Here is a 22,500-nt window from a genome sequence, read left to right on the forward strand (position 1 = left end):
AGTGAGTGTTGTTAATCAGACAGGTTAACTATGCAGCGGCCATGTGCGTGAGGTCAGTTAGTGTTGTTAATCAGACAGGTTAACTATGCAGACGCCATGTGCGTGAGGTCAGTGAGTGTTGTAATTCAGACAGGTTAACTATGCAGAGGCCATGTGTGTGAGGTCAGTGAGTGTTGTTAATCAGACAGGTTAACTATGCAGAGGCCATGTGCGTGAGGTCAGTTAGTGTTGTTAATCAGACAGGTTAACTATGCAGACGCCATGTGCGTGAGGTCAGTGAGTGTTGTAATTCAGACAGGTTAACTATGCAGAGGCCATGTGCGTGAGGTCAGTGAGTGTTGTAATTCAGACAGGTTAACTATGCAGACGCCATGTGCGTGAGGTCAGTGTTTATATCCTCGATGCCCCCCGGTCTTAAAGCCACAGGCTTTATCTTTTCCCTTGTGAAAATAATCCATTTTAGGTATTAATGATTAGTGATGCGTGATTGGTATTAATGATTAGTGATGCACGATTGGTATTAATGATTAGTGATGCACGATTGGTATTAATGATTAGTGATGCACGATTGGTATTAATGATTAGTGATGCACGATTGGTATTAATGATTAGTGATGCACGATTGGTATTAATGATTAGTGATGCACGATTGGTATTAATGATTAGTGATGCACAATTGGTATTAATGATTAGTGATGCATGATTGTTTATTTATTTGTTTGTAGTGCATGGATGAGATGTTCGTCTTGTGGTCATGTTGATGTTTGACTAATTGAGTCATTGAGTGGTGTGACGGTGTGGATGAATTTGTGACTCATGAGTGAATAGGTAAATGCATGAATGAGTAGATGTGAGTGGATAGGTGAATGAATGAATGAATGAATGAATGAATGAATAGGTGAATGAATGAGTAGATGTGAGTGGATATGTGAATGAATGAATGAGTGAATGAATGAGTGGATAGGTGAATGAATGAATGAATGAATATGTGAATGAACGGATGAATGAGTAGATGACCTAATATGAGTAATCTCCTCTCCTCTGCGTTTCCTTCAGGAGGCAGAGGAGGCGGGAGAGGCTGAGCAGCCATTTGAGAAGTAAGCAGCATCTCACTCATACCCTCACCTGTGTGTCTCACCTGTCTCTCTCACCTGTCTCTCTTCACTCGTACCCCTCACCTGTCTCTCTCTCACCTGTCTCTCTCACCTGTCTCTCTCCTCACCTGTCTCTCTCTCACCTGTCTCTCTCACCTGTCTCTCTCACCTGTCTCTCTTCACCTGTCTCTCTCTCACCTGTCTCTCTTCACTCGTACCCCTCACCTGTCTCTCTCACCTGTCTCTCTCTCACCTGTCTCTCTCACCTGTCTCTCTCACCTGTCTCTTCACCTGTCTCTCTCTCACCTGTCTCTCTTCACTCGTACCCCTCACCTGTCTCTCTCACCTGTCTCTCTCACCTGTCTCTCTCACCTGTCTCTCTCTGGTCTCTCTCTCACCTGTCTCTCTCTCACCTGTCTCTCTCTCTCGTCTCTCTCACTGTCTCTCTCTCTCTCTCATCTCTCTCACCTGTCTCTCTCACCTGTCTCTCTCACCTGTCTCTCTCACCTGTGTCTCTTCATTTTTTCTTTCATTGTTTTTATTGTTATCATTATCCAATTTTAAACCTCTCTCTCTCTCTCTCTCTCTGTCTGTCTGTCTGTCTGTCTGTCTGTCTGTCTGTCTCTCTCTGTCTCTCTGTGTCTCTCTGTGTCTCTCTCTCTCTCTCTCTCTCTCTCCCTCTCTGTGTCTCTCTCTCTGTCTCTCTCTCTCTCTCTCTGTGTGTCTCTCTCCCTCTCTCTCTCTCTCTCTCTCTCTCTCCCTCCCTCTCTGTCTCTCTGTCTCTCTCTCCCTCTCTGTCTCTCTCTGTGTCTCTCTCTCTGTGTCTCTCTCTCTGTGTCTCTCTCTCTGTGTCTGTCTCTCTCTCTCTCTCTCTCTCTCTCTCTCCTCTCTCTCTCTCTCCTCTCTCTTCTCCCCCTCTCTCTCTCCAGTCTGGAGAAGGATGCACGTATGATCACTCTGGAGGAGGAGCTGCAGCAGCTGAAGGAGGAGATGGAGCAGGCGAAGAACAAGAGCAACGTAAGTCACGTGTGTGTCTGTGTGTGTGCGTGTGTGATTATAGTACCTGTGTCTCACTCAGGTGTGTGTGTGTGTGTGTGATTATAGTACCTGTGTCTCACTCAGGTGTGTGTGTGTGTCTCACTCAGGTGTGTGCGTGTGTGATTATAGTACCTGTGTCTCACTCAGGTGTGTGTGTGTGTGTGTGTGTGATTATAGTACCTGTGACTCACTCAGGTGTGTGTGTGTGTGATTATAGTACCTGTGACTCACTCAGGTGTGTGTGTGTGTGTGTGTGGGGTGACAGTGGTACAGGAGGTAAAGAAGTCGGTTAGTAATCAGAAGGTTGCTAGTTCGATTCCCTGTCGAAGTGTCCTTGAGCAAGACACTGAACCCGAATTGCTCCTGATGTGCAGTGTGCCATCAGTGTAAATGTAAAATGTGTATACATTGGAAGTAGCACATATGTAAGTCGCTTTGGATAAAAGCGTCTGCTAAATGACTAAATGTAAATGTAAATGTAGGTCACGTGTCAGCGCACACCTGGGGACCCTCACCTGTGGATGAGGAGCTCTATGTGGTTTGGCATATAGCTTCTCTTATAAAATGCCTGTTTTTGTTTGTTTGTCTCTCTTCCATTGAACTCTCTTTCTCTCTCTCCAATTCAATTGAATGTGCTTTATTGGCACTTAAGTGTCTTTGAGAACAGTGAAAAGCGCCTTATAAATGTGATGAAGTCTTATTATTATTGTTATTATTATTATGACGAATAAGGCATTTGTATTGCCAAAGCAGTGGTACAATAGATAAGGTATAGAAGGAACAAGAAATCTAAATGTCTGTGTGTAGACTTACCTGTCTGTCTGTCTGTCTGTCTCTGACAGGAGTTGAGGGAGAAGAACTGGTCAGCGATGGAGGCTTTGGCTACAGCTGAGAAGATGGGTGAGGACAGACTGACTCAGGCCAAGGGTACACTGGTGAGTGTGCTCACACTCACACTCACAATAGCACACACTGAAATTCTTTACCATTTATGTTACTTGGATAAACACACCATCACTGTAATGGTTATGAATCATTCAACTACACTCTTAATCATACATCCCATGACTCTGTCTGGAAGGCATATGCCTTGCTTGTGTAAGGGATAGTTGATCTTATTTAGTGTGTGTGTGTGTGTGTGTGTGTGTGTGTGTGTGTGTGTGTGTGTGTGTGTGTGTGTGTGTGTGTGTGTGTGTGTGTGTGTGTGTGTGTGTGTGTGTGTGTGTGTGTGTGTGTGTGTGTGTGTGTGTTCACAGGCTGAGGCTGAAAGACAGCTGAGTTCTTTCCAAACAGAAGCCAAGAGCGCCTTGCAGACACTCTTCCCACAGGTTGCCGTAGAAACCGATCAGGTAAACAACACACTGGATTTCGTTTTTTTTTTTTTAGTTTTTCATAGGCAGTCACGGGCATTCAGGGATGGGGTCACGCCAGGTACCCACTTCATTTGGTTTATTTGGTTGGTTTTTCCGTCAGAATAATTGGCTGGAGGAGTTCACTGCTAAAGCCCAGGAGGTGCTCAGAGACAGCCTGCCCAGTCAGGAGGTGCAGCAGGGGAGCGCCTCATCCACAGAGCTGCCGGTGAGTGTGTGTGTGTGTGTGTGTGTGTGAGAGAGAGAGAGACCGTCCCGTCCTCCCCCCTGGAGCACTGGGTCCAATGGCGTCCTGGGGTTTTGTTCCATGTGGTCTGAAAAGCATACTACTATGATTGATTGATTGATTTTTTATTATTATTATTATTATTATTATGTTATTTTGTTTGTTATTTTAGTTCATTTTAACTAATGCAGTTTAGGCTAAGATGTGTTCACATGTTCACTAATGACTATGCAGAAAGCCTATTGTGATTTATGACTGTGTGTCCTACCTGCCAGTCTCTCTCTTGGTTGTGTGTGTGTGTGTGTGTGTGTGTGTGTGTGTGATGATTGTGTTTCCTGACTGTGTATGTGTGATGATGGTGTTTCCTGACTGTGTGTGTGTGTGATGATTGTGTTTCCTGACTGTGTGTGTGATGATTGTGTTTCCTGACTGTGTGTGTGTGTGTGTGTGTGTGTGATGATTGTGTTTCCTGACTGTGTGTGTGATGATTGTGTTTCCTGACTGTGTGTGTGTGTGTGTGTGTGTGTGATGATTGTGTTTCCTGACTGTGTGTGTGATGATTGTGTTTCCTGACTGTGTGTGTGTGTGTGTGTGTGTGTGATGATTGTGTTTCCTGACTGTGTGCCTGTCTGTGCCCCAGGAGCTGCTGTCTAAGCTCCAGCAGGCTGAGGAGTCTCAGCGGATACTCAAGGCTGAGTGTGACCAGTACCGCACCGTGCTGGGAGAGACGGTGAGGACGGCCGCACACACACACACACATCACACGGCCCAGATAGGGCCCAGATCACTTCCTGTTGGCAGATAGGGCCCAGATCACTTCCTGTTTGCAGATAGGGATAGGATCACTTCCTGTTTGCAGATAGGGCCCAGATCACTTCCTGTTTGCAGATAGGGATAGGATCACTTCCTGATGGCAGATAGGACCCAGATCACTTCCTGTTTGCAGATAGGGCCCAGGTCACTTCCTGTTTGCAGATAGGGTCCATATCACTTCCTGTTTGCAGATAGGGCCCAGATCACTTCCTGTTTGCAGATGGGGATAAGATCACTTCCTGTTTGCAGATAGGGCCCGGATCACTTCCTGTTTGCAGATAGGGCCCAGATCACTTCCTATGTGCAGATAGGGCCCACGAACACTTCCTGTTTGCAGATAGGGCCCGGATCACTTCCTGTTTGCAGATAGGGCCAGGTCACTTCCTGTTTGCAGATAGGGCCCAGATCACTTCCTGTTGGCAGATATGGAGAGGAAGTGATCGTGGCCCTATCTGCCAACAGGAAGTGATCTAAGGAATTGTATCTTGTTTGGCTGTGAGGGGATGCCTGTTTCTTGTTTCCATATCCACTGGATCATTGGGTTACTTTTTAGTTCTTGATTCCCAAGAACATTAGAGATAAAAAGCTCTCTTCTTATTTCTGTAATTTAGTTCTTAATACTTGTTTTATAATGCATATAAAATCACAGAAGGCCCAAGAATCCCCTGACATTTCTCTGGTGACCTTTGCCCGCTGACCTCGTGACCTCTGTGTGCAGGAGGGTATGCTGAAGCAGCTGCAGAAGAGTGTGGAGGAAGAGGAGCAGGTCTGGAAGGCCAAGATGGCCGAGGCAGAGGCGCAGCAACAGGCGGTAAGGGGGCGCCCCGTGTACCCCCTCTTTCACGCATCACCCCTCTCTGTCCTCGTTGTCCCCGTGTACCCCCTCTTTCACGCATCACCCCTCTCTGTCCCCGTTGTTGTCACCCTGTACACGTGCTCTATACCCCACTCTCACCTGGTGCCCTGTACACGTGCTCTATACCCCACTCACCTGGTGCCCTGTGTACCCCTCACTGAACCCCACTCTCACCTGGTGCCCTGTGTACCCCTCACTGAACCCCACTTTCACCTCACTGAACCCCACTTCAACCTGAACCCCACACACCCCTTTCACCTGAAGCCTATGCTCCTTCCATCCCTGTACCCCTCTTCCAGCGTGTCCTAATGCCTCCCCTCTCTCCCTGTACCCCTCTTTCAGCCTGTCCTAATGCCCCCCCTCTCCTCCTCCCTGTACCCCTCTTTCAGCCTGTCCTAATGCCCCCCCTCTCCTTCCCTCCCTGTACCCCTCTTTCAGCCTGTCCTAATGCCCCCCCTCTCCTCCTCCCTGTACCCCTCTTTCAGCCTGTCCTAATGCCTCCCCTCTCCTCCTCCTCCCGCAGGCCCTGGATCAGCCTGTCCTAATGCCTCCCCTCTCCTTCCATCCCTGTACCCCTCTTTCATCCTGTCCTAATGCCCCCCCTCTCCTTCCATCCCTGTACCCCTCTTTCATCCTGCCCTAATGCCCCCCTCTCCTCTCCTCGTCCCGCAGGCCCTGGATCAGCCTGTCCTAATGCCCCCCCTCTCCTTCCATCCCTGTACCCCTAGATCAGCGTGTCCTAATGCCCCCCCTCTCCTCCTCCTCCCGCAGGCCCTGGATCAGCCTGTCCTAATGCCCCCCTCTCCTTCCATCCCTGTACCCCTCCTTCAGCCTGTCCTAATGCCCCCCCTCTCCTCCTCCTCCGCAGGCCCTGGATCAGGTGAAGGCGCTGGAAGAGGCTGCGGAGGCCGTGAGGACGGATGGCCAGAGCGCAGAGCAGGTGCTGGGTTTAATAAGACCCTCGTAGAGTTGGGGCTGGTTTAATAAGACCCTCGTAGAGTTGGGGCTGGTTTAATAAGACCCTCGCAGAGTTGGGGCTGGTTTAATAAGACCCCCGTAGAGTTGGGGCTGGTTTAATAAGACCCTCGCAGAGTTGGGGCTGGTTTAATAAGACCCTCGCAGAGTTGGGGCTGGTTTAATAAGACCCTCGCAGAGTTGGGGCTGGTTTAATAAGACCCTCGTAGAGTTGGGGCTGGTTTAATAAGACCCTCGCAGAGTTGGGGCTGGTTTAATAAGACCCTCGCAGAGTTGGGGCTGGTTTAATAAGACCCCCGTAGAGTTGGGGCTGGTTTAATAAGACCCTCGCAGAGCAGGTGCTGGGTTTAATAAGACCCTCGCAGAGTTGGGGCTTTGAGATGATCTGAGAACAGCTGCTATTGCAGAGCAGGTGCTGGGTTTAATAAGACCCTCGCAGAGCAGGTGCTGGGTTTAATAAGACCCTCGCAGAGTTGGGGCTTTGAGATGATCTGAGGAACAGCTGCTATTGCAGAGCAGGTGCTGGGTTTAATAAGACCCTCGCAGAGTTGGGGCTTTGAGCTGATCTGAGAACAGTTGCTATTGCAGAGCAGGTGCTGGGTTTAATAAGACCCTCGCAGAGTTGGGGCTGGTTTAATAAGACCCTCGCAGAGTTGGGGCTGGTTTAATAAGACCCTCGCAGAGTTGGGGCTTTGAGCTGATCTGAGAACAGTTGCTAGCGCAGAGCAGGTGCTGGGTTTAATAAGACCCTCGCAGAGTTGGGGCTGGTTTAATAAGACCCTCGCAGAGTTGGGGCTGGTTTAATAAGACCCTCGCAGAGTTGGGGCTGGTTTAATAAGACCCTCGCAGAGCAGGTGCTGGGTTTAATAAGACCCTCGCAGAGCAGGTGCTGGGTTTAATAAGACCCTCGCAGAGCAGGTGCTGGGTTTAATAAGACCCTCGCAGAGCAGGTGCTGGGTTTAATAAGACCCTCGCAGAGTTGGGGCGTTGAGCTGATCTGAGAACAGCTGCTATTGCAGAGCAGGTGCTGGGTTTAATAAGACCCTCGCAGAGTTGGGGCTTTGAGCTGATCTGAGAACAGCTGCTATTGCAGAGCAATAACTGTGGACTGGACTCTAGTTACATGGGGGTTTGGGGTGGGGGGCGGGGGGGGGGTTTGGGGGGGCAAGTTTGCAAGATATTCTGGATGCATATATTCAGTGGCCACTTATGAATCACTCAGTTTGAATAATGACTTTGGATGGTGATGGTGGTGATTTTTTTAAATTTATTTTCACTCAGTCCATAATGGAGTTATTTATTTATTTTAATTATGTATGTATTTATTTATTTGTTTGTTTGTTTAAAATGTAATTTATCTGTTTATTTTCCCCCAGCTGAAGGAGCAGCTGATGCTTCTAGAGGCCCAGCTGGAGAAGCAGCTGGAGTCCGTGACCTTCAGCCAGACGTACGCTGAGGAGATCACTCAGGTGAGCTCACCTGTGCCCCTCAGAACAGCACAACTGACTGCCCTAATCGATCTGGGACAGCAGAACTGACTGCCCTAATCGATCTGGGACAGCAGAACTGACTGCCCTAATCGATCTGGGATCAGAGAACTGACTGCCCTAATCGATCTGGGATCAGAGAACTGACTGCCCTAATCGATCTGGGATCAGAGAACTGACTGCCCTAATCGATCTGGGATCGGAGAACTGACTGCCCTAATCGATCTGGGATCAGAGAACTGACTGCCCTAACTAACTGCCCTAATCGATCTGGGTCAGCAGAATTGACTGCCCTAACTGATCTGGGTCAGCAGAACTGACTGCCCTAATTGATCTGGGATCGGAGAACTGACTGCCCTAATCGATCAGAGAACTGACTGCCCTAATTGATCTGGGATCGGACAACTGACTGCCCTAATCGATCTGGGATCAGAGAACTGACTGCCCTAATCGATCTGGGATCAGCAGAACTGACTGCCCTAATCGATCTGGGATCAGCAGAACTGACTGCCCTAATTGATCTGGGATCAGCAGAACTGACTGCCCTAACTGATCTGGGTCTGGGGACTGGGCCCGGCCCAGATGTCTTGTGTGTTTGGACCAGACTTTGGGTCGCATACGACCTGCGCTCTGTGTTTGTTACGATTTAGCTGAAGGTGGTTTGAGCTAATGGACTGATCTGTGATGGCTACGCTATGAGCTGCCTGCAGATTATATGATCAGTGCTCTAGATGAGGGTTTATGTTCTAGATGAGGGTTCATGGTCTAGATGAGGGTTCATGGTCTAGATGAGGGTTCATGGTCTAGATGAGGGTTCATGGTCTAGATGAGGGTTTATGGGTTAGATGAGGGTTGATGGTCTTGATGAGGTTTTATAGTCTTAGATGAGGGTTGATGGTGTAGATGAGGGTTTATGTTCTAGATGAGGGTTTATGGTCTAGATGAGGGTTTATGGTCTAGATGAGGGTTTATGTTCTAGATGAGGGTTTATGATCTAGATGAGGGTTTATGATCTAGATGAGGGTTTATGATCTAGATGAGGGTTGATGCTCTAGATGAGGGTTGATGCTCTAGATGAGGGTTGATGCTCTAGATGAGGGTTTATGGTCTAGATGAGGGTTTATGGTCTAGATGAGGCAGGTGCTCTAGATGAGGGTTTATGCTCTAGATGAGGGTGTGTTGTGGTCTAGAGGAGGGTTTACCAGTGCCTCTAGATGAGGGTTTATGCTCTAGATGAGGTTCTATGGTCTAGATGACCAGTGCTCTAGATGAGGGTTTATGGTCTAGATGAGGGTTTATGCTCTAGATGAGGGTTTATGCTCTAGATGAGGGCTGGTGCTCTAGATGAGGGTTTATGCTCTAGATGACCAGTGCTCTAGATGAGGGTTGATGCTCTAGATGAGGGTTGATGCTCTAGATGAGGGTGTGTTGTGGTGTGATGGACCACTTATCTGACTGGGTTCTGTTCTGTTCTCCCAGCTGAAGACGTCGCTGTCGGAGTCTCAGGCCCAGCTGGCAGCCGCCCAGGCAGAAGCCCAGAAACAGACATCTGACCTCACCGCGGTAAGATGCGTCTCCATGCCAACACGTCCCCCCCCCCCACACACACACACACCCTGCCTCACCGTCTCTCTCTGTCCACATCTGAGACTTTACAAACTTCTGTTTGAGCTTTCATGGGTGTCAGTATTACACACAGAATGCCATTGTGTTGATTCCATATTCATTTATGTATGTATGTATGTATGTATGTATGTATGTATGTATGTATGTATGTATGTATGTATATGATCTTAACTACAACCATGGACAAAAACAAGATGTCCGCCCAGTCCTTCCTGTCGGGGATCGAGGAGGTGTAACATCATTTGCACATGCAGGGTGGAGTTTGTTGTGATTGACAGCTTGCTGTTTCAGGTGAGGCAGCAGCTGAGGGAGGCGACTGAGCGTGTGCAGAACGAGGACTCCTCCCACTCTCCGGGGTCAGAGGTCACACAGGTCAGGGTGCCAGGCCGAGGGAACGCACCCTGCAAAGCCTTCTGGGAACTATCAGACACTGTATATTCCTCCTCTGCTGTCATGATTTTAACATTTGGCTCCGCCTCCTTGCCCTCTCCCTCTGACGTGCTCAGGGAACAAGACAGTAACTGAACATAGATCTGATTGGTTTAGAAGTCAATCAATCAATCAATCAACCAGTCATTCAATCAATCAATAATTATATCTATCTATCTATTTATCTCTCTATATAGATATACAGTACAGTATATATATCTATACTATAGATCTGTCATTTTAGAAGTCAATCAATCAATAATTATATCTATCTATCTATCTATTTATCTATCTATTTATCTCTCTATATAGATATACAGTACAGTATATATATCTATACTGTAGATCTGATTGAATCGGCTCTTTCACCCTTTCCTGAGACCAGGGTAGGGTCTGAACTTTAGTACAATAAAACCAAGTGCAACAAAGTAAATCAAAAAGGGGAAAGGTGGAGATGAACGTGCTTCGGCCTTTTCTAAAACGCTAAATGATGATGATGATGATGTCACATCTTCCTGCTGGGCAGTCACTGGAGGAGGGAGGAGGCTGTCATTGAGGGAGAATGATGCAGAGGAGTCCTTCTCCATCCTGCATGTGTCAACCCGCCTCTACTCTACTCTAGACCACTGAACTCTGTAGTGAGTGCGCTCCGCCAGACCAGTGTAGGAGTCCTACTCCAGACCAGTAAACTCTGTAGTGAGTCCTCTACTCCTCCAGACCAGTATAGGAGTCCTACTCCAGACCACTCTACTCTGCAGGGAGTCCTCTACTCTAGACCAGTGAACTCTATAGGAGTCCTCTACTCCTCCAGACCAGTATAGGAGTCCTCTACTCCAGACCAGTGCAGTCCTCTACTCCTCCAGACCAGTATAGGAGTCCTACTCCAGACCAGTATAGTGAGTCCTCTACTCCTCCAGACCAGTATAGGAGTCCTACTCCAGACCAGTATAGTGAGTCCTCTACTCCTCCAGACCAGTATAGTGAGTCCTCTACTCCTCCAGACCACCACAGGGAGTCCTCTACTCTAGACCAGTGCAGTCCTCTACTCCTCTAGACCACTGAACTCTGCAGGGAGTCCTCTACTCTAGACCACCACAGGGAGTCCTCTACTCCTCTAGACCAGTATAGTGAGTCCTCTACTCCTCCAGACCAGTATAGTGAGTCCTCTACTCCTCCAGACCAGTATAGTGAGTCCTCTACTCCTCCAGACCAGTATAGGAGTCCTACTCCAGACCAGTATAGGAGTCCTACTCCAGACCAGTATAGGAGTCCTACTCCAGACCAGTATAGGAGTCCTACTCCAGACCAGTATAGGAGTCCTACACTCCTCCAGACCAGTATAGGAGTCCTCTACTCCTCCAGACCAGTATAGGAGTCCTCTACTCCTCCAGACCAGTATAGGAGTCCTCTACTCCTCCAGACCAGTATAGGAGTCCTCTACTCCTCCAGACCAGTATAGGAGTCCTCTACTCCTCCAGACCAGTATAGGAGTCCTCTACTCTAGACCAGTGCAGTCCTCTACTCCTCCAGACCAGTATAGGGAGTCCTCTACTCCTCTAGACCAGTGTAGGAGTCCTCTACTCCTCTAGACCAGTAAACTCTGCAGGGAGTCCTCTACTACTCTAGACCAGTATAGGAGTCCTCTACTCTAGACCACTGCAGGGAGTCCTCTACTCCAGACCAGTATAGGGAGTCCTCTACTCTAGACCACTGCAGGGAGTCCTCTACTCCTCCAGACCAGTATAGGAGTCCTCTACTCTAGACCACTGGAGTCCTCTAGACCACTATAGGGAGTCCTCTACTCTAGACCACATTAGGGAGTCCTCTACTCTAGACCACATTAGGGAGTCCTCTACTCTAGACCAGTATAGGAGTCCTCTACTCTAGACCACTGTAGGGAGTCCTCTACTCTAGACCACTCTACTCTGCCAGGACTCTTGTAGTCGGATCATGTCCGTGTCCTTGTCCTCTGGGACAGACACTCCCCACTGCTCTCAGTAGTTTCACAGTTCAGATATAGTCCCTCTTTATTTATTCACTCACTCTGGCTTGCTTCCCTTTCTTTCTTTCTCTCTTCCTCTCTTCCTCTGATGGTTCCCACGTAGGTGCTTGCTTTTGGTTGCTACTAACCTCTGCTCTGTGTGTGTGTGTGCTAATCGCTAATTGCATTTGTTGTGTTTGGAAAAGAAACAGAAAACCCAAACGGCAAAAAAGAAACACAGACAGCTCCCAAACAGTCGCTTTTGCAACCCTGCATTTCTCTCCTGTCCGGGCCTGTATCCCCCCAAAACTCCATTGGGTTGAAGATCTCCAACAGTGACGGCCTTTTCTGTGGTTTATACAGTTGTTACACTGTTTTCTACCAACGACTGACATTGGGAATACAATGCAGTTAATTCCCTGCACATTAAGCAGTATTGATTGGTTGGTAATAGGTGCAACCCAGTTGGTTTTGTGTTCGGTGATCGACTCCCAAACGTAGTCTGCTGTTCTAGAACCAATTCAATAGGCTTTGTGTTCTGATGTTGCTGAGCAACACACATACCACTGACATCGTAAGAATTTCTCAAAGGGCTGTCTCCTTTTTCGCTGGTGCTGTCAATGGGATTCAGATTGGAGTGGGGTAAATCAAATAGAAAGCTATAGGCAAAAAAAAAAACTGCATATATTATAAAACTTTTACATGTGTAGGTTCCATTTTTAAAAGCACTAAATTCGTGATGCGATGTTGGTTAGGTATGTGTGTCAGTCTCTCGGAGATGTCTATACTCGTAACCCAGCGTTTACATGATATAATGAAGTAGGTGGCCAGCCTTTTCATTTTGGCACAGTAGACAATACAACCTGAGTCAAGGAGGAGCCAAACTAGGACTTGCACTCCATCACCAGGGTTGTGTGTCCACTCCCAAAGGCGGCGTTGTGCAGCGACCATTGTTAAATCATTGATACGATATAGACCATTGTTAAATCATTGATACGATATAGACCATTGTTAAATCATTGATACGATATAGACCATTGTTAAATCATTGATACGATATAGACCGTTGTTAAATCATTGATACGATATAGACCATTGTTAAATCATTGATACGATATAAACTTTGTTAAATCATTGATACGATAAAGACCATTGTTAAATCATTGATACGATATAGACCGTTGTTAAATCATTGATACGATATAGACCATTGTTAAATCATTGATACGATAAAGACCATTGTTAAATGGCTATCATTTTGAACACCTTCTCTCTTGGTTACCATGGTTACCATGGTCATGGCGCAAAGGCGCTTTTGAGAAATGCATCCCTGGTGTGGTAGTGGACAGAATTTGACAGGGCGGTTTTCTAGAATGTTCTCCCTGCTTTTGTTGTGTTTGAGGGATACGGCCCCTAGTGTGTGTGTGTGAGATAAGGGCCCTTGTGTGTGTGTGAGATACGGGACCCTGGTGTGTGTGAGATACGGGACCCTGGTGTGTGTGAGATACGGGACCCTGGTGTGTGTGAGATACGGGACCCTGGTGTGTGTGAGATACGGCCCCCTGGTGTGTGTGTGAGATATGGGCCCCTGGTGTGTGTGTGAGATACGGCCCCCTGGTGTGTGTGTGTGTGAGATACGGCCCCTGGTGTGTGTGAGATACGGCCCCCTGGTGTGTGTGTGTGTGAGATACGGGACCCTGGTGTGTGTGTGAGATACGGCCCCCTGGTGTGTGTGTGAGATACGGGACCCTGGTGTGTGTGTGAGATACACACACCTGGTGTGTGTGTGAGATACGGGACCCTGGTGTGTGTGTGTGTGTGTGTGAGAGATACGGGACCCTGGTGTGTGTGTGTGAGATACGGGACCCTGGTGTGTGTGTGAGGGATACAGGCCCCTGGTGTGTGTTTCTGCACTGCTGCTGCTTCCTTGTTCTCTCTGGTGCGTTCAAAACGTTTGAGGAAAGAGACAAAAAACATCTGCACAAAAAATGTAATATGGCCGAGAACAAACTGAGCTTCAAGATGACTGCTGTACAGAGCGACCGTTATGTTACTTGGAAAGTTTTGGCTTTTGCAAAACAGGGTGTTTTCTCTTTTTTTTTTTTTTTATTATTATTTTATTATATTCATGGTGAGCTTATTTTCAGCTTCCTGGTTTTCGAGCTGAGCTGCCGCCTTCTGGAAAAGTTCTACTCTAACCTCACTGCTTGTTTGTTTGTTTGTTTGTTTGTTTGTGTGTGTGTGTTTTTCACTGTGTGTTTGGTGTCACAGCACTGCACCCTTGCCAAAGGAATGATGCCACCCACCGCACCTCAAACTGACACACACACACACACACACACACACAGACACACACACCCCCACACACCTTCCCGTGCTCCTCGCACGCCTGCTGTTGTGTACATGGTGACATATCTAGTTTCACCTCTTGTGTGACCTCTGCATGACCCCTGCGTGTTTCCGGCTCTTTCCCCCAGGTGCAGAGCCAGCTTGAGGAGACGGTGGGGAAACTACAGACCGAGGAGGCCATGAAACAGCAGCTAGCCGAGAGCTATGAGCAGGTAGCCACGACAACCAGACATAAACACACAGCATCAAACAGCCACACAAACACAAAGTACACAGCTGCAGGCGGATACAGGAACACAAAACACACAGCAGCAGGCGGATACAGGAACACAAAACACACAGCTGCAGATGGACACACGCACACAAAACACACAGCTGCAAGCGGACACAGGAACACAAAACACACACACACACACACACACACAATACACAGCTGCAAGCGGACACAGGAACACAAAACACACACACACACACACAAAGTACACAGCTGCAAGCGGACACACGAACACAAAACACACAGCTGCAAGCGGACACACACACACACACACACACACGAACACAAAACACAGCTGCAAGCGGACACACGAACACAAAGTACACAGCTGCAAGCGGACACACACACACACACAACACACACACACACACACACACACACAGGAACACAAAACACACACACACACACACACACACAATACACAGCTGCAAGCGGACACACGCACACAAAACACACACACACACACACACACACACACACACACACAATACACAGCTGCAAGCGGACACACGCACACAAAACACACACACACACACACACACACACACACACACACAGACATATACACACACACACACACACACACACACACACACACACACACACACACACACATAGACACACACACATACATGCATTGTATACACACACACACACACACACAGGAACACAAAACACACACACACACACACAATACACAGCTGCAAGCGGACACACGCACACAAAACACACACACACACACACACACACAATACACAGCTGCAAGCGGACACACGCACACAAAACACACACACACACAACCACACACACACACACACACACACACACACACACATATACACACACACACACACACACACACACACACACACACACACACAGACATATACACACACACACACACATACATGCATTGTATATACACACACACACACACACACACAACCACCCACACACACACACACACACACACACACATAGACACACACACATACATGCATTGTATACACACACACACACACACACACACACACACACACACACACACACTCCAAGTGCTAATGCGCCTCCTTCCCTTCCTCCCTTTCTCAGGCTCAGAGGTGTGTGACGGACCTTCAAGCCCAGCTGGACTCTCTGAAAGCAGAGGGAGATGGACCCACAACCGAGCTGAAGGTGTGTGTGTGTGTGTGTGTCTGTGTGTGTGTGTGTGTGTGTGTCTGTGTGTGTGTGTGTTCCCCCCCCCCCCCAACCACATCCCCCTAAATATTTACATCATCAAATCTCAGATCATATCACAGCCTCAAATCTCAAGTGTGTGTGTGTGTGTGTGTGTGTGTGTGTGTGTGTGTGTGTGTGTGTGTGTGTGTGTGTGTGTGTGTGTGTGTGTGTGTGTGTGTGTGTGTGTGTGTGTGTGTGTGTGTGTGTGTGTGTGTTCCAGGAGCGCCTGGACAAGGAGAAGAGGCTGACGAGAGACCTGGGCCAGGCGGCCACCAAGCTCCAGCAGCTCCTCAGGGCCACACAGGAGCAGCTGGCCAGGGAGAGGGAGGCCATCAGGAGCCTGCAGCAGGGGGAAGGACAGGCCAAGGTGACCAGCCGTCAAAAACACAGAACCAAACCAAACCAGAACCAGATTGTGTAATGTGTGTCTGTGTGTGTGTCTGTGTCTGTGTCTGTGTGTGTGTGTGTGTGTGTGTGTGTGTGTGTGTGTGTGTGTCTGTGTGTGTCTCTGTGTGTGTGTGTGTGTGTGTGTGTGTGTCTGTGTCTCTCCGTGTGTGTGTGTGTGTCTGTGTCTCTGTGTGTGTGTGTGTCTCTCTCTGTGTGTGTGTGTGTGTGTGTGTGTGTGTGTGTCTGTGTGTGGTGTGTGTCTCTCTGTGTCTCTGTGTGTGTGTGTGTGTGTGTGTCTGTGTGTGTGTGTGAATCTGCATCTGCCTGGGTATAAGGTGGCAGTAAAAATGTGGTATGGAATATGATTGATTGATTGATTGATTGATTGATTGATCTCAACATGCAAGTGGAACGGATTTGTTAATGAAGTACTCTGAAAAGAATAGCATGTGGATCCACACCGACGCACTGATTTTCAACGTGGTGAAAGTGGGCCGATCCAAACTAATCGTTTTAAAAAGTGTGTGGGACTTGTCATGTAATAGCTGTGACAGCCATGAGTCCATTAGACAAATGTAGGTGATTTAAATTGAGAGTGCATCACATGTTCACATCTGGGCCTAAATCAATTCTCCAGAGTGGATATGGGCTATATTGATCTTGAGAAAAATAACATTAACTTGTCATGGAATCTTAAGTGTGGAAAAACACGTTCTTTTTTACAAGCTCAAAACTCAAATACCCTAATTGACAATATAACGGCCAGTTTGACAGAATGTGGCTAGGGTATAAAACGGGTCTGGCAAGCTACAATTATGTGTCAACGAATATAATTGTTTTGAACAGAAGACGCACTGAAGTTTATTCCTGGCGAACGTTCCGGAACCCATGTTCTTGCATCTTGTTGCCGTCTCACATCGCCATCTCGTCCGAGGCGTTTGGTTTAAAGGGATTGCTTGATGATGCTATTGGTTGGCTTTAAACCAAACCTTTCGCTAATTAACTTCAGCCTGGCTCTGCCTACAGCTTTACCGCTCGTTCTGCCTGTTCCTGACGGTCTTGCTTTCAAGACACAAAAATTGCACAAAAATGAACATGCTGCAGACACACACGCTCGCTACAGGCCAGACACACACGCTCACTACGCTCACTACACTACAGGCCAGACACACACGCTCACTACACTACAGGCCAGACACACACGCTCGCTACAGGCAGACACACACGCTCGCTACAGGCAGACACACGCTCACTACAGGCAGACCCACACAGACACGCTCACTACAGGCAGACACACACACACGCTCACTACAGGCAGACACACACACACGCTCACTACAGGCAGACACACACACACGCTCACTACAGGCAGACACACACACACACGCTCACTACAGCCAGACACACACGCTCACTACACTACAGGCCAGACACACACGCTCACTACAGGCAGACACACACACACGCTCACTACAGGCCAGACACACACGCTCACTACAGGCAGACACACACACACGCTCACTACAGGCAGACGCACACACACACGCTCACTACAGGCCAGACACACACGCTCACTACAGGCCAGACACACACGCTCGCTACAGGCCAGACACACACGCTCGCTACAGGCAGACACACAAGCTCGCTACAGGCAGACACACACACGCGCTCGCTACAGGCCAGACACTGACGAGCTTAACAACATAGGGAAAGGGCAACAAATGACACTGTTTGAGAAGAAAGAGTTAAACAAAACAAAATGCCAAATAATTGCATAACCTTTCACACATCGTACTAGCATGTTGAGTGCTCTCGCTCTCTCTCTCTCGCTCTCGCTCTCGCTCTCTCTCTGTGTTTTGTGTTCTGTCCATCAGTGTCTTAGAAAGAGTTATAAAAAAAAAAAAAAGGCAAACAATGACAACTTTTCACGCTTTCACACATTGTACGAAGTAGTAGCATGTTGGGTTCAATTTAACTCCATTTTGACCTCTCTCTCTCTGTGTGTGTGTTTTGTGTTCTGTCCATCGGTGTGTAATGTTTTCCCTCGTAGCTGATATTTCTGGCAGTCCACAGTAAGCTCCTTGTTTCAGTGCCAGATCCCTGAGGCTGGCAAACAGTCCTGGGCTGTTACGCCCCACACACACACACACACACACACACACACACCCCCCCATCACGGGTCCCATACACAGGGGCCTAGGGAGGGGTACTACAGCAGCTGGAGTGTGTGTGTGTGTGTGTGTGTGTCAATTTCATTTTATGTCCTATGTATGTACAATCTTTTTTTTTTATTTTTATTTTTATGTATGATCATATCATTTGGTGTGTGTTTGGATGAATGTTTGTGTTTGATTGGACATGTGGGTGTGTTATGTTTGCTGCTGCTGCTGCTGTGTGTGTGTGTGTGTGTGTGTGTGTGTGTGTGTGTGTGTGTGTGTGTGTGTGTGTGTGTTTTGTACATCTCAGAAGCTTTGTGTGAATGCATAGTGTGCATAAAACACACACACACACACACACACACACACACACACACAGAGGACTACCATACCTTGGCAAACCTGACTCAAAGTTAAAGTGTATGGGATTACAATCATGGAGGGTAACTTTAACCTAAAACAGAAACTACTACTCGGTTCGATGCATTTATTGGGAGTATTTGTCATCTCAATTCTGGACCATTTGTACAACGGGATTTATTCTTGCATCTATATTCAACTTATATTTTATGTTTTATATATATATATATATATATATATATATACAGTACCAGTCAAGTTTTTTCTTTACTTTTATTATTTTCTAGATGGTAGATGACACTTTTTTTGTTTAGTACATCATTCCATATGTGTTCTTTTGTAGTTTAAATGTCTTCAGTATTAATCTGCAATTTAGAAAATAATAAAAGTAAAAAAAAACACTTCTCAAAAAAAATGTAAGGTGTGTCCAAACTTTTGACTGGTACTGTATATATATTTATGAACTTATATTTATATATTTTTTTCTGTGTTCTGTCTTTAGGAGCCAGAAGAACCGAAGGAGGGGACCTCTGTCTAAACGGGACCGGAGGAGGAGCACCACCCGAGGGAGAAAGGAGAGAAAGAAGGGAAGAGAGAGAAGAGAAGGGGAGAAAAAAAGGAAAATGAGCAAAGGGGAAGGAGGAGGGACAGCTCTGCCAAAATGCCTTAATGTACTCAACATATTCATATATATATCTTTATAGTCTCACAGTACTGTAGTAACTACTGTTGGGCAGAAAAGGACCTTTCAGGAGCGAGGGATGAAAATAAAGGAATAGAAGGAAGAGGAGAAAGAGGGGAAAAGGAGAGAGAGAGAGAGAGAGGTGTGGGAATGGATGAGAGGGCTGGGAGATCTAGTTATGTATCTTTTTTTTTTTTTTTAAATTACAGATCAAAGATTTAAAAATGTGGGATGCTCTCGGCCGAGTCGGGGGCGTCTCTGTGGACTCACATTCCCAGAATGCACCATTCTGTCAGTGTTAATGGATCAAAGGGAAATCGTCCGTCCGTGTGTGTGTGTGTGTGTGTGCATCACTGCAAGACACGTGGCAGATAAAATACAGACAAAACACACACACACACACAAAAACACACAGTGCAATCACTTTACTTTTAACTTTTTTTTTTTTTTTTTTTTTTCTTTTCCTCGTGTCCTCTTTCCCAAACGGGAGTATAGGACCCCTCTCCCCCTCCTCCTAAGTGTCCATGCAGGAAAGGGGGGGGGGGGGGGAGGCAGGAGACCAGGTGACATTTCTCCATTGCGGTACGGAGACAACATGCAATGTCTTGCCCCCGCGCCAGTTGCTGTGGGGATACCCTCATAATGTGATCATTTGTAATGAAACAATAAAACAGTGTAGACCATACTTACCTTCTCTGCCTTTTCTGTCCTTTCATTTGGTATTGGTATTATGCTTGCCTACAGAGTGCTTGCTGGTTCTGCTCCCACCTACCTAAATGCTCTTGTAAGGGCAAATGTTACACCCAGGACGCTGCACTCGTCTAGTGAGCGTCGTTTGGCACTGCCGTCTGTGCAAGCACGGCAATCCAGACTATTCTCATTTGTAGTTCCACGTTGGTGGAACAAACTGCCTAGTACTACCAGAGCAGGGGCGTCCCTCTCTACCTTCAAGAAGCTTTTGAAGACCCAACTCTTCAGAGAGCACCTCCCTTCCTAACTGGCACCTGACTAGCGCTTAACTTGCACTTCAGCAGTTACATTCCTGCACTTCTTTTTCCTTTTTTCTAGGTCGTTGTTTTCTAATTCTCATGTAAAGTAGTATTTATTGTTACACCATCCTTTTTTTGCTCTTAGCTTGACTGTTCTCTCCCTTGTACGTCGCTTTGGACAAAAGCGTCTGCTAAATGACTAAATGTAATGTAAATGAAATAACTGATATTGCATTTACAGTTGCATATGTGACAATTGCATTACCAACCCATTTTGGTATGGGTTTCATGGTGAGCTAGATAAACTGTCGGACAATAGGGTTTTGGACCGTAGTTCATCTGGTAATGTAATTGAAACCTTGATTTTTTTTTTTTTAATCATTTTGTGACTGGTGCAGGGTAATCTACTCTGGAAAAATATAATCTAAAATATGGATACATGGATACATATGATGGTTTTGAAGGCCTTTGAGACTGCAGACAAATGAACAGCAAAAATGTCAAATGTTTTATTGTCAAAAAAAAAAAAAAAAAAAAAGGAATGGGAAATAAATCAATATGCTCTTCAAAATTGACAGGAGTATTCTGTAACAACTGGATACAGTCATTTAATTGTGGTGTGCGTTGAGCATCGGTTTTCTGTTATGAGAAGGGGGCATTCAAAATACTGCAAAGTAATCGAGTTGCCCCTTGGTGGTTTCGTTCCTAATGATGAGCGCAATTAATAGGAAGTAATGAATTCGTAGTATTATTTTTGAAAATGTGGTCTATGGGATTTGACACGTAATCTGCTCTCCGATAGGAACGAGACCACTAGGGGCGTACGTTTTCACATTACCTCGCTATGGCTCCTTTAAGAACCTCGTAAAATCTGATTGGACGACATCATTCTTGTGACCTTTGACCCAAACTACATGGCAATATGGCGGCGCCCGTGAGAATCCTCACCGCCTGCCGCAGCGGGATTTTGAATGTAAATGTAACTCTTTTCTCGCTTCTCTCGCGGAAATGTTCGGTTTTATCACAAGCAGACGTTCAGAGGGTAAACTCATCCAAATGGGTTCGGCGGAAATTCATCGAGTTTTTCAAAGAACAGCACGGTCACCGGGTTGTGCCGTCTTCGCCTGTTCGACCGAGAGGAGACCCAAGTTTGCTGTTTGTGAACGCTGGCATGAACCAGGTACAAAACACGACAGCATGACACGACAGTCGCAAATAGTCACCCAAACAGAAATAAAGTCGATGCTGCAGACATGCCATGACAAACCATTTCAAAACAGATTGAATATTGAGTTAAAGGAGCTGACCTAGCGTTACTAGTTCAGGCTGTCAGCTGTCATGTCTAGTTAGCTATTTGGATAACGGCAGTTAGCCAAATCATTATGCTCATTCCATGACAAGTTAACATTGACCATGACATGTTGTAGAGTAGAGTCTGTCTTGTAACGCGTGCTGGCCCGACTTGCCTGTCACTGTCAAATAGAAAACTCACAAGGTTATTCATTTTATGTCTAATATCTTCATCACGATAGCTATTTCACAGTGTTAAGTAATGTTGTGACAAGATGCACGCAACGTGGATACCTGTGGCTATGTGCAAAGCGGTTATGAAACTGCAGGAGCTGCTATGATTAGATGCTATATTTACCATCATAACTGAAGCTTGGCTATGTGCGTAACCCTCCTAGTTCAAGCCCATTCTGTTGGGTGCGGCGGACCCTCGCAGTGAGATGGCATCTTACCGGCGCGTGGTGAACAGTCAGAAGTGCGTGCGCGCCGGAGGTAAACATAACGACCTGGAGGACGTGGGCAAAGATGTCTACCACCACACCTTCTTCGAGATGCTGGGGAACTGGTCCTTCGGGGACTACTTCAAGGTGAGAGGGACTGACCGGGGGGCTGACAGAGCTGCGGAAATGGCGCTAGTTTGCCATTGTTAGGGATTGCAGGGTGGGATGGCACAGTACCTAATAAGCAACAACTAGATGTAGTTGGGAACTTGCTTGGCAATCGCTAAAATGTCGTCTTTACGAAAAGGGACCGATGCTGTTGTTGGTGTTTTGTCATTTGTCCATTCTCACTCTCAGCAGTGGAACATTTTGACACAATGCCTTTCCTATGCAAGTACAGCCTTAAGAATCCTAAACCTGACCTTGCTCTTAATGTAACTACATCTTATAACAGCGTCAT

General features: G+C 46.9%; 2 protein-coding genes across 4 annotated transcripts in view; both read left to right on the plus strand.

Moving 5' to 3' along the window:
• rrbp1b (ribosome binding protein 1b) overlaps window positions 1-19,232 on the plus strand; it is a 39,143-nt gene extending 19,911 nt beyond the window's left edge. Inside the window, 15 exon segments of the mRNA XM_031562491.1 lie at window positions 1,057-1,097; window positions 2,024-2,111; window positions 2,975-3,067; window positions 3,389-3,481; window positions 3,606-3,710; window positions 4,369-4,458; window positions 5,260-5,352; window positions 6,266-6,337; window positions 7,749-7,841; window positions 9,339-9,422; window positions 9,777-9,857; window positions 14,373-14,456; window positions 15,611-15,691; window positions 15,957-16,103; window positions 19,142-19,232. Of these exon segments, the coding sequence (XP_031418351.1) occupies window positions 1,057-1,097; window positions 2,024-2,111; window positions 2,975-3,067; window positions 3,389-3,481; window positions 3,606-3,710; window positions 4,369-4,458; window positions 5,260-5,352; window positions 6,266-6,337; window positions 7,749-7,841; window positions 9,339-9,422; window positions 9,777-9,857; window positions 14,373-14,456; window positions 15,611-15,691; window positions 15,957-16,103; window positions 19,142-19,177 (1,281 nt within the window). The 3' untranslated portion in view covers window positions 19,178-19,232.
• A 1,633-nt stretch (window positions 19,233-20,865) lies between these two features.
• The window catches only part of LOC116219243 (alanine--tRNA ligase, mitochondrial-like), a 6,647-nt gene continuing 5,012 nt past the window's right edge, over window positions 20,866-22,500 (plus strand). For 2 of the 3 annotated variants that reach the window (XM_042703597.1, XM_042703598.1), the window contains exons 1-2: window positions 20,866-21,490; window positions 21,999-22,187. In XM_042703597.1, coding sequence (XP_042559531.1) covers window positions 21,233-21,490; window positions 21,999-22,187 — 447 coding nt within the window. In that variant the 5' untranslated portion in view covers window positions 20,866-21,232. The remainder of the gene's footprint in view (window positions 21,491-21,998; window positions 22,188-22,500) is intronic. The other variant, XM_042703599.1, reaches the window with a different exon arrangement.

This window comes from Clupea harengus, chromosome 24, assembly GCF_900700415.2.
Source record: "Clupea harengus chromosome 24, Ch_v2.0.2, whole genome shotgun sequence".
Lineage (NCBI taxonomy): Eukaryota > Metazoa > Chordata > Actinopteri > Clupeiformes > Clupeidae > Clupea > Clupea harengus.